This window comes from Eucyclogobius newberryi, unplaced genomic scaffold, assembly GCF_026437365.1.
Source record: "Eucyclogobius newberryi isolate DKJ021-1_F unplaced genomic scaffold, fEucNew1.0.hap1 SCAF_15, whole genome shotgun sequence".
NCBI classification, from domain to species: Eukaryota; Metazoa; Chordata; class Actinopteri; order Gobiiformes; family Gobiidae; genus Eucyclogobius; species Eucyclogobius newberryi.
Genome location: NW_027315779.1, coordinates 23,095,053 through 23,107,626, shown reverse-complemented (window position 1 = coordinate 23,107,626; position 12,574 = coordinate 23,095,053). Strand labels below are relative to the sequence as shown.

The following is a 12,574-nucleotide window of genomic DNA, read 5'->3' as shown; positions in this document are numbered from 1 at the left end:
CAAGTATTTATATGATCGACAGCAGGAAAGAGAACGTATAGAGTGAGTTAGCTGGAGTTTTGGGAGTATTCTTCTTTTTTGAAGTGGAAATGTACAGTTTCTTTTGACAAAGTTGTTGCATGGTCAGATCATAGAGATACTGAACAGTTTTGCCACGCCTCATCCATTTTAGACAACTAAATGGTATATATGATGATGTAATTAGACAACAGGGAAGCCTTTAGATGACCAATCATTTCTTTAGTCGATTCATGAGTTCTCCCAAAGCCGTACAAAAACAATCAAAACAACCACCAGACAACTGAGTGTGTCAGAGAGCAAAATCTATCAGAAACAGACTTTTTATTTGCCATAAAACATCTTCACTCCGGGACATATCACAGATGAGAGCAGCTTCACTCTGAGCACTCGTGACAGGCGGGTAAAGGTCTGGAGAAACATGACGCTGCCCTAACATCATTCCACATGTGGCGTTTGGTGATGGTCAGGAGAGGCATGTCCAAGGAGAGAAAAGTGAGAGAAAGAGGGAGTAATGACACCTCCGGGACCTTATATTTGGACCTTCTGGTGCTGCCAGGGGCTCAGTGATGCTCAGTGATGCTCAGTGATGCTCAGTGATGCTCTGTCCAGATCTGTGAGAAGAGACCTTGTAGCATCATCCCGTGTCCCTCTGGTCTAGCAGGATGTGTCGGCGATGGCACTGTAAAGCCTGCAAACCACTGACTGAGCACCATTTATAGTGGTTGTCGTGACATTTCATCAGAATGGTCCAGCCATACTGTGTTTTGATTTGAGGATCTTTGTGTAAACAGCTCTTTGTAAGGTGCATGGTTTATTCATATAAATCTTTCATATCAGTCAGGTACTTTTTATAGAACAGCAAGCTTTTATCATCATTTCATTCTCTAATCTATGAGGCTGTTTATTGACTATAACACGGTAACAATGTGCTGAGAAAGCCTGCAAGTTCCCGAATTTGTGGTGAAACAAAATCGACTCGAAAAAAAGGTCTCTTCGTTTTTATTTTCTAAACCGGAAGTGCTTCGCGTCGCCGCGCGCCGCTTGACGGCGCCATCTACTTTAACCCGAATGATGAACGTTATCGAGGGGGCACAATCAAAACTTCTTCCACAACACACAACAACGAGCACAACAGGTCCCGACTCCCGCGGAAACACAAACTTGTTCAGTCATCCATTGTGCGCAAAATGACTTTCGCTTTCCTTGCGGTGGGAGAACAGTCTGTGGCGCCGCTGTCCCTCCCCTCCCCCGGTTTGCAAAGTGCTCACAGCCACACGCTCCGGAGCATTGGCCTTTTTACAGTCTCCTGCTCCCGCTGCAAACTTCCACATCTCTCTCACCGCCGCGTCCGTCCGACAAACGCGACGCGGGCACGGGACAGAAACGCGCCGAGTGTGACACAAATCCAACAACTCGCAACTACGCGTCCACTCACTGTTTCCCCCTTTCAATTCAGCCACTACTTTATTAAAAGCTTCCTGGATGTTTGACCGCGGCGAGCCCGGATCAAAATGTGACTTAACTTCCCCGCGGGAGTCGCACGACACTCACCTGGACGCGCGGGGCCGGTAGTCTCCCGGTTCGCCTCCGTTTTCTGCGATGAATGTAGAAAATATCAACAGTTTCTGCAGCATACTGTACACGGCGAGAACACCCGCCCCCCCGTCATGCATCCGCGGCGGTGGTTGGTCGGCGGCGTTGACTGTCGGCCGAGTCGTCCAATGAGAAGCGAGGTTATGCTACAGCGTTGTGAGATTAGTGTATGTCTTTAAATTGAACGCTCAGAAACACGTGTGGTAAAAATTAGGTCTTTTTACGAAGGTGATCGATCTACGGGAAGCGCAATGTGACATTTCAACGTCTGTTAAATCTACTAAAGAATGTCAGTCGTTATATGTTCTCTTTAGGTGAAAGGGAAGGACGGGGCTCTTCATGTGGATGAGCTAAATGTGTCTAACATTCAAATAGACCTTTATTAGTGTCGTACTGACCAATTTAAGTCTGTAGTTTTGCTTTTAGGCTGAATTAGCCTAAAGGCTGCTTAAAGCTTGAGTGTTTTGAGCCTGTATTGATTGTATCACTTTAATCAACGCATCAATCAATTGGCAAACAATGCATACAACGCAGCAACGTTACTTTCAATCAGGTAGATGCTGTAACTGAGACTAATAGGGCAAATTAGTGAGGGCAAAAAGAGGATTTATGGTGTGGGTGGTTGGATTCAACACGTTTGTGAGCCATCGAGATTATATTGCCTCCTTTAAAATACTAAAGCAGATACTGAAATCACGTCAACAGCAGGTTAAGTGTAACTAAAGTTTGCCCATTACATGTTATCACTTCAAATAGAAGACGATCAGGGCATTAGGAGACAAAGGCAATTAAGCAGCAGAGATGATGAAGACAAGCACCACCCTGATTGTAACCAGATCAGTGTAGTTTACAGAAGAACTGGTGAGAAAAGGTTTATGAATTTATATAATGCATAAACACTATGAATATCTGGTAAATATGTGGATCCCTGGGCCTTTAGCACCCACTCTGCAGATGAGTTATTGTTTATTTAGCCTGACAACAAAACATTTTATTATACAAATTTAAAAAAATGTTGAAATTACCACTTCCTCTCTTCCATTTGTGTAGGGTCAGATAATATATAGGCCTACTTAATTATTGTAAAACTGCAGGCAAACAATTTTGTTTTCTATTCACTGTCAAAGGAAATATTAAAATGTTCTCCATTTCTAAGTTCTTTCTTTAAAGTTGAACAAAAGGTTATGATTACTATAAAGGACAAAATGACTAATGTGTAACTGGTTTGTATGAGTAATAAGTTCCTCTGTAGCTATACCAAATACAAATACATCATTGTAAATGTGATGCTTTATTACATCGCGTGTCACAAGGTCAACTTTAAAAAGAACTTTGGTCAAGGAATTTAAACAAAGTACTTTGTGAGAATTAAATAAGTAAGTTGGGTCATAATATTTCATTTGATAAACTATTCTCAATTTGTAACAGTGAAATGAAGGCATTTTTTAAAACTAAATCCCCTCTACAACAAGTAGACAGAGAAATGTCAGAGCACACTGGGGCTGTCACCTTTAAGTCAGTGTGAAGGGCCCATTGAGCTGTCTTCACCTGGACGTCAGTCTGTAGAGGCTGAGGGGGCGGACAGCACTCACTCCTGACCACAGGAACTCAACATACAGTGGCCCACACTCTTGATTGAATCTTTGGAGTTCTGATGTTTGTGATCCCAGTAGTGATTCATTTTGGACCACATAAACAATCTTACTGACCCAATGTTATAGAGACACAAAGACAGTATGAGCATGTGGTACAGATATATTTCTTATACAAATATGAGGGATTTGCACCGAGGAAACGAATAAATCTAAATAGTGCACTCAATTAAAAATAGAAACATTGATTCCAGACAGACACAGGTTGACCAGAGACTGCCCACTCACTACATATGACAAGGATTACCACAGAAAAAAACATAGAAAGCAAAAGTGTTTACATTTTTAGATACGAAATTAAGAAGCTAATGAGTTAGAAGCACAATTATCTTCTTTAATATGGCTGTCTGCCCCAGTGCCTGGCGATTGGGGACTTTTAAACTTACCATGTCTCAACCATGTCTCACACGTCCTGCTGAGCCAGATGAGGAGCTCCAAACCCTCCCTCAAAGACAGTCTAATATCAGGGTCCCACATGAGCTCACCTCCACTACAGATGATCTAACTGAAGTCCCACTCTCAGTTGACTGCCTTTGGAGCCCCCTGCTGGAGATAGAGGGAAAGTCTGGGGTGATGCAAGTGAAATCTGCCTAGATGCTCTTGCGACCCTGCAGCAGATAAGCAGTAACCCTAATGATTAGAAATACATTTACGGATGGATTAAAGTTTTTTTGTTTTGATACTCGTTTTTTTTTTTTTTTTTCAGTGAACAAGACATCTACAGTGATGCGGGGAAAAAACAGAAGGACTCAAGCTTTTACAACAGTGATTTATTTGAGTTTAAAATAGACATATGTCTAGTTGAATGATTCAGATCGGCAGACTGATCATGTCTTTTAACACAGCCAAGTAACTGAATGCTTCAGTTGTGTCGAGTATTGCACATCCACAGGTAACAGAAGACTTTTGCAACATGCATAGGTCAGAAGTCCTTTATATCTCCACAGAAAATGGCTATACTGGCCTGTAATGTCCTAGTGTTAATATGATTACAATAAATTTGAAAGTGTTTCGGGATTAGCACAATAGTCAAGCCAGTCCATGACAAATTGTCTTTACATGTAATTGTATTGCTGGCCAATCACACTTTGGAAAACAGGGGTCAATACATATTCCCATTTGTTGAAAAGATGTTGCCTCACAAATGCTTCCCATCAAGGTAAAGTTACAAAATAGAAAATCTCTCTTTAGTAATGGTTCTTTACAGCATCATACATCATCAGTAAAATGTTGCAACAGCCTTAACATAACAACAAGGAGCTTAAACCGGGACCAGCCATTGTTAACTGAAGTTTAGGAGCTAAGGGGATGTACGTAATATGTCCTACTCTTAAAAAGGAAAAGTACATTAAGAAGCCTCCATCTGATATACAGTAAACCTATTTGGTTAAGGCAAGTGGTGACCAATACGGTATTTAGCATTTGCAAAAGAATGACAGTAGATATTTTTGAAACACGTCGCAAAGAATGTAAGCAGTGTTGACCAGTCCTGAAAAATGTGCACTCATGTTTGCTGCTTTTAGCCACAACCATTACAAGATTCATATATTACCACATCCACATTTCCACACTTAAAGGTGATGTGTTTAAGCGCAGTATGTGGCCCACCGCTCTCAGATTGCTCTTCACACATGTCATTTAACACAATAAATTGTTTCTCTATTTGCTTATAAAGTGGTATCATACAGTGTGTATTATATTTACCAAAATTATGAATAAGTGCACTTTGAAAAATCCCATTGATTAGAGAAACATAATATATTATCTTATATTCAATACTGAACAGGTGAACATGCTAAACAGAATGAGGAAATTATTAATGCATTAGTCATTCCAAGTGCTTTTAAGGATTTTTATACCATTTTACAACACTTTTTGTACAAAGCAAGGTTTCGTATGCCCTTTCAGTCAAGGCAAGCCACTGGTGAGTAAACCATACATTGAAGGGGTTTAGATATTTCAGTGAAATATGATGATCTATATCCTCTCAAATAATAATGATAATTATATATTATATTATTAAATCAAATCCCTTTTTATGTAGCAACTATAAGCATACAATTCAGATAACTGTTGTCCTTGGTTTTCAAAGGAAACACATTTTTAATTTTGGATTCTAATCTTAAGTATTGTGCCAAGCCAACCAAAACCTTTTTAAATAAAATAATTATTTAGATCCACAAGAGTTAACCTTCCCTGATTCCAGTTGGATAGACAAACATATCAGAATTCACAAGAGACGACCCGATACAAACACAGCAGAGATTTGCTAGAATCTGGAATAATGCTATTTAAACTGAAACATTACAAGTGAATCTGACCAGATTATATGTTAACATAAATGTATGCAAAGTTCAAAACTATCTTTGGCTAAATGTTGTTTTTTAAACCTAAAACTATTTGTTTTAATTCATCTCAAAGGCGCTTTATGTAACCTTTCTGGTAGAGGGTCTGCCACCTGCTTGTCTCAACGAAGAGGTTATTGTTTTACCTGGAATATTCCACAGTATGGCATTAAACTTCTCTATCTCTGAGGACACAAGCAGGTGACACATCCAGTCCAAGTTAAAAGCCAGATCTGTGGCTAAGCGGCCCGGCTCACAGTAACAATGCAGGTTTTTGAAGGTATTTTTGAGTTTAATGCCATACTGTGGAATATTCAAGCATCCATGGAGACGAGCAGGTAGCAGACCCCCTCCCCAGAGACGTTACAGAGTGCACCTTTAACCTGATATCACCAAGGAAACAGACAAACAGATCTGAAAATATTCTTATTTTGGTTTGTTTTATCATTTTTCAGTTTCAGTTTTCTGCTATTTAGATTTGTACAAATAGTGAGAAAGTGCTACTTAGGCTATGTTTCAAAGTGTATTCTTCTGTGTAAAAGACAAAGTTTCCCTATAAAAATTGAATATCTACACCTACAACTTCAAATCAAGACAGTGCATCCGATGAGACTCACAACATACTTCACTCAAATCATAGATGCTCTGTAATTGTTTGAATCAAAGTTCACATTTAGAAAATAAATAAGTTTGTGCTTTTGAGCCTTTTAGCTGATGTAGCAAAATAAAACATTACATCTTTATTACCTGCTGCTTTTTACCAGCCGGACTCTCCCTTTCCTTAATAAATTGTCTTTGCAACAGCTAGATGACCCAATTCTCCTAAGTTACAAGTAAAAACATATCTTTTAAGCATAAATTAAGTATATTCTTCACACATACACATCCCAATAAATACAGAAACAGGGAGAAAAGATGATGTAAACAGATAATAAAATAACGAGCAGTGTTCAGGAGAAGCACAAACGTGAAACGTAAATGTTTTTAACCTGTCACTGTGCAGAGTTCACGTGTCAGCTCCTCCGGTTTATACAGCTGGAGCAAACGTGTGACAAATCTCCATTGAGCTCAAAATAAAAAGCAACAGATATTCAAACAAATGCACAGAGACCTAAAATCCTAAAACACTTTGTGGTGTACATTCAGGAACATTCATGTTGCATGTGAAAAAAACATCGACAACAAAGCAATAATAACAACAACAAAAAAGAGCGAGAGAAAAAAAGAAATAAACAGAAGAAATGTGTATGAAGCGTATCTGTTTCCACACAGTTATCATATGTTACAGCTTATTACTAGGCTCTAGCAGTCCAGTGGTCCTGGCACGGTGCAGTTATAGCTTCTCCTTGGACGGGATCCAGATATAGGGTCCTGCGTGTTCCTCTATGACCTGTTTACATTGGTTATAAATTTCTTCTAAGGTGTCGCCTTGAACCAGCGCTGTAAAGAAGAGGAAGAGGTTGTTTGAAAAAATATTGTACGGTTGAGAGCAAAGCTGTCAAACGATGATCACTGTAGCTCATTGAGACTTTTCAAATACACTATCAACCAAATACAGTTAGAAATATGGAGACATATCAGATCAGTATCACTATTCACTGTAATAAATCGAGATAGCCTCCATTAATAACAGGTCAGCAGAATTAAAACCTTTCCTCTGGTCTCCTCTGTTTTCCTTCTGCTTTAATATGAACCCTCCTTCTGTTGTGCGGTGTAAAGGCCGGGCGTCGGATCAGTGGGAGTGTTTAATCAATGGCCGTGGCAGATGCCGTGTGTGCTCATATGTGGCTGAACACAGCAGTGGCACGTGGCTTTGATTAAAAAATACCTGTGAAGAATTCTCCAAACTCCTGCTCCAACTTCAACGCTCTGTCAAATGTCTTCTTGGCTTGTTCCTCAGTCAGTCTTTTATTCATGTCCCTTTGAAAAACAAGGTGTCAACTGTTATTGTAAAGTCTTGACACGCCTGTGGGTCTACACAAAATGCACCAGAAGTGATTTGATTTAATACTAGATTTCATTGAAAAAAGCAATATGAAAATAAATATTTCCCAGACTACATGTTTTTCAATATATGCACTCCTTAATTTTCTGGTTGATACATAGAGAGACAAGTTTAATGCCAAGTTGTGGAACATTCCAGGCAAGTGCCAACAAGGGAGACAAGATACCCTCAACCCTCAACCAGAAAAGTTACATTGTGCACCTTTAAGCAAACCCGAAAGCATTAAAACTTAAAAAAGTGTGACTTTAAAGAAATACATTCTTACATTAATGAATCAACAGATCTGGGTTTTATGAAGATGGCGACAGGATACAGTTGTGCTACTTGTAGACGCTTTATGGCATTTCCAGACACATCAAGAATACAGTGTTTACCCTGAAACAGAAAGTTGAAACAGAAAGTATTATTGCACACACGCACGTCTGCGGCAGTAAACGACTCGTGATACTGGGCAGTGGCTCACCCTCTCGGCCACATATCGGACGGACTGGACACTGGTTCCGTACAGATTGTCGTTGTACTGTCCCGCCTCGATGAACTTGTGCTCTTGAATGTCCTTCTCCATTTGCTCTCGGGACATGACAAAGTGGTAGTCGCGTGCGTCCACTTCATAGTCCCGCCTTGGTCGAGTCGTATCTGTGAATGGTCCAAATGAGTTCATTAAAACGGCAGTGACAAACAAAACCATTGACTAAACTATAGATGATCTAAGCCAATATGGAAACAAAACTGAATCAGGAATAAGAAGTAAATGTATTAATAAAGAACCACAACTAAAATGATGTCCGAACAGACGCTAAACAATGGGACAAACTAGATCTGAAGCATGATGTTGATGTTATTGAGCCACAACATACAGGTTTACAAAGTGTCTAAAATATTTGAGTTATAGGTATTTCAACTCACCTTGTTGCCCTGAACTGTTAGCAGCTATACATGGTTTTAAAGGTAAAGATGGGCACATTAAAGCATGCAAAAAATATATAAAGAAGACAAATAAAACAAACTTGAACAAGCAATTTGAAGGTTTAAATTTGAAGGACAAAACACAGACGGTTGATACTTCATTACGACATAAGTAACGTACATAACAGACTAGTAATTACTGTTACACAAAGGACGATCACATCAAGGTGCACATTTGAACCAATGAGAATACTTACGTGGCACACAGGAACCAAACTTTTCTGGGAACTCAGAGATCAGATCGTCATTGATTCGGTCCTTCATTGGTCCCAGGATGATCACAGGTCGGGCATAACTAACTGAAATCATATATAAAGATAATTTTGTTTGCCGATACAAATAAATAGTGTACACAAATATTACGTATCACAAAAAGGATATCATTGTTAATGTCAGGTGAAAGGACAAACTTATCATTTGATCATTAATAAACCTAATTGGTGTAAGACCTATGAAACAAATTATTCATTCATTTTCTACAATTTATTCAACTTTAGGCTCCCCCAGAAACATTGTGAGTTGCGAGGAGCAGGGTAGTTAGCAGTTAGTCTCTCGATAAAGACAAACCAACTCAGAATCTTTCATCGTCAACATTCAAAATAACAACAATTCTATAGTTTAGGAGGTAGAAAGGTAAAGAAACAGAATAACTTACTTTCTTGCCTCATGACTGGTTCGTATGAGAGAATGACATCCTCTTGACTCCCTACATGACATCATTGACAAAATCAAGCATTAGTGCCCAATGAGTAATGATCACATGACATGAAGTTCATGCACCTGTCAGATCACATGCAGGGCAGTACAATACAGGTTATTATTGTATTCTTATTGATACTTATTCTATCTTTGTCAAATCAAATCAAAACATGATTAAGTAATGCTATCTTTAGAATGTATTCATTGTGTGTATTTTGTGTTAAAAAAAACGTACTGGTTAAAAACAACATTACGACTAGTATGAGCATAAGTTAGGTTTTACTTTTTAATATTATAAAACACTAAACATATTTAGACACAGCAAAACAAAAAACAAGACTGATTGGAAATGCAGCATGCAGCATTGCAGGCAAGAACAAATAAACCAACTAAAAATGCAAAGACGAGACGTTCTTTTTCCGGAAGAAACAAAAGAACAAGAATCATTCCTTGACCAACTTACTGAACGTCTTTGTCCCATACCCATCATCACCTAATCCCAGGATGTCCTATTGGTCCACAGAGGAAAAGAAAGGCACAGACGCAACAGAGGCAGAAGTAAGAGACTGTTAGAAAGGAGATGTGGATAGTGTGCCATCGGAGTGTCTTGATGCTGAGCGGCCACCAGGGGGAGCCAGTCTCAGGATGTTGAAACCTGGTGTACTATATGACCATAAGGCAATGCATCACACAGACTGAACAGCTTCAGTTTGGCTTCCCTCCTGTTCACTGCTCAGCATCGTACACTCACTGATGATGGCCGTGGTCCCAGAAAAGGAAGAGGGAAACAAAAGACGATCGGAAATGTAAGGAAAGTCCAGTGAAAGTGCCCTACTCTGCCCTGTGCATGTGCGGTGTCTGGGTCTGCAGCTTACTTACTGTCAGAATCACTTCCATCCTGATCACTCTCCTTGTTCTTGTAGAAGGGGAACTTTCGTGTAAAGATGAAATTCTTTTTACGTTTGTCATTGAATGACTGTGAAGGGAGAGAAAGCATGGAGCAAACGGGTGTATCTGAATGCTGTCACGGTCATGCAGACAAAACAACCACTCGCACACTGCAGGACATCAAGGAGTCTTCAAAAGTCAATGGAACTAGGGAACTGCTTGGTTTTCTGTTCGTATTCTGCACATATATCAATACAGTGTCATTGTAGCTATTAAAGGGTTTTAATTGTTTTGAAAACTTGCATTTGAAAAATTTAAAATGTAGATTCAGCACAAGGCTGAGGAATTACATGATCACAAAAATAATCTGCATACTGCCTTAGAAACGTGATGGCTATTGAATAATTCCCCTTCTTGATGTCCAACAGTTGCAACATTGGCAGAAAATGTAAAAGCAAAGTGACAGTAAGTTATCATGCAGTAAGTTCATGCAGATTCATGCAGAGACTGAAAAAGGAGAGGCCTGAATTTAATGGATTTAAATAAACATTAGAAGAATTGTGATTGGAAATGTATGGCCACTATCTGAAACAACAAAATGAAATGCTGGTACTGCTAAACTGATTGAAGCTATAGCATGCATTGTTGATTGAAAATACATGACTGCTCGAAAAGGCGTTGTATGAGAGTCAAATAAATGATGTGATGGTTTGACTGATACACTCGACTCAGCTAATATCCATCAAAAGTCACTAAGTTGATCTGAGTTACACTACCAGGCATCTAATACTGTTTTTTGTGTAAACTGTACAGCCCATACCATATAATTAATCAATGTGCTAATTTAAGTGGCACTTTCTGACTCTCATAAAGTCACTTACCCCTTTCGAATCAAATGAACCTGGCTTGGCATTGAATTTCACAGTCTTTAGTCGTGCCCGCTCTTTCCTCTCCACCCTGCCAAGCAAAGAGCACACCATCAACCTCAGGAATGACACTTAAAGACCTGGAGCAACGCGAGTGGTTTTTCATGTATTAAACTGTACTTTAAGTCGCGTGTGCCTGTGTCCTAAACTCACCGCCTCTTGCTCGGGATGACACCCATCTCCTCGCTGTCGCCGTGTGGAGTGACTCGCCGGGCCTGCCACCACTCGTCGTCAGAGGCGTTGATAACGTGCAGGATGTCTCCGTACCTGAAGCTGAGTCCCTGACTGGGGAGTCCACTGTCTTTTGACTTCTCATAGTCAAATAAGGCCCTGTGGATGGAGTAAAAGTAGCACCATTAAACATACTGCACAGAATAATACGTATTTACTTTCAACAACTATTTTGGTTGAATTGGAACAAAACCAGGGCTGGGCAGCTAATCAGATTTCAATTTGGGATTTAGTTTTTTTGTTTAGTTTTAAATGCTATTGTTGTACAAATATGTTAAGATTTAAGTTTGGAAATTAATATTGAAAGACATTTTTATTTATTTTCAATCAGACAAATTAATCAAAACTATTTTTCTTTTTTCCCCCGTCATGTTGCTTAGTCCCAAATAAAACTATTTAAGGACATCTAGTTTTCAATATCAACCTTAAGCTATTAAATTAAAGTAATGTAAAGGCTAAGTACATGTAAATGAACAAAGCAATAGTAAAAACACAAGAAAATATTAATAGAAAATCCAGTAGATTCAAACAAAATTGAATAAGGAATGTTTTTTACAGACATTTTCATACAAAACCAGATATTAAAACTACTTTAAATGGACAAAAACTTGGCAAATCAGGTAGTGTTGTGATTATTGTATGGGTTAATATAAAGGATGTTATTAAAAGCTTCAATCCTGACTCACACATCTAATAAGTGCTTGTAAATTAGAATAACAGAACCCCAATTCTAACTTTAGACATAATTAGAATCACACGAGGAGTAAATTTACATCTAGACTGAATTTAGCTTGAACACTGGGAACTAGGTTGAAATCCAAAATGGCCCGACCTCACATAGAGCGATCTCTTCTGATTGGTTCTGAGGGATCCTGACCCAGAGCTCATACTGTGGTTCATCATCTGTTCCCGCAGGTCATGGATTTTGGCCTCGAAACGCCCATACTCTGCAAGACAAGATTAGCATGGATCAACATGGGCAGCCTGGTCTGAAGTGGGGCTCCAATGCATGCTGGGAAGCAGGGACAAACAACAACAGTGATAACTCCCTGTTAGGAAAAGGAAATATACTCTTTTTGTTTTACTTTTTACCTATCTTAGAATGAGGCATAACAAAAATGACAATAGGTAGGCCTTCTGTCCCCTACTCATTATAGAACAAGTTACAATACTGTCAAATATGATAAAACAATTCCATTCACAATATTAAAATACAAGGAGAATTTATTATGAGGTCACAATAATAAT

General features: G+C 39.1%; 1 protein-coding gene across 29 annotated transcripts in view; it reads right to left on the bottom strand.

Annotated features, from left to right (window-relative positions):
* Positions 1 to 4,021: 4,021 nt before the first annotated feature.
* dlg2 (discs, large homolog 2 (Drosophila)) overlaps positions 4,022 to 12,574 on the bottom strand; it is a 141,617-nt gene continuing 133,064 nt past the window's right edge. For 21 of the 29 annotated variants that reach the window (XM_072446835.1, XM_072446838.1, XM_072446836.1 and 18 more), the window contains 11 exons: positions 12,159 to 12,273; positions 11,249 to 11,425; positions 11,051 to 11,126; positions 10,161 to 10,257; positions 9,238 to 9,288; positions 8,780 to 8,881; positions 8,523 to 8,546; positions 8,080 to 8,252; positions 7,882 to 7,991; positions 7,440 to 7,531; positions 4,022 to 7,051 (listed from right to left, as the gene is read on the bottom strand). In XM_072446835.1, the coding sequence (XP_072302936.1) occupies positions 6,945 to 7,051; positions 7,440 to 7,531; positions 7,882 to 7,991; positions 8,080 to 8,252; positions 8,523 to 8,546; positions 8,780 to 8,881; positions 9,238 to 9,288; positions 10,161 to 10,257; positions 11,051 to 11,126; positions 11,249 to 11,425; positions 12,159 to 12,273 (1,124 nt within the window). In that variant the 3' untranslated portion in view covers positions 4,022 to 6,944. Of the gene's footprint in view, positions 7,052 to 7,439; positions 7,532 to 7,881; positions 7,992 to 8,079; positions 8,253 to 8,522; positions 8,547 to 8,779; positions 8,882 to 9,237; positions 9,289 to 9,744; positions 9,791 to 10,160; positions 10,258 to 11,050; positions 11,127 to 11,248; positions 11,426 to 12,158; positions 12,274 to 12,574 lie in introns of all 29 variants that reach the window. The other 8 variants (XM_072446843.1, XM_072446846.1, XM_072446865.1 and 5 more) reach the window with 3 other exon arrangements.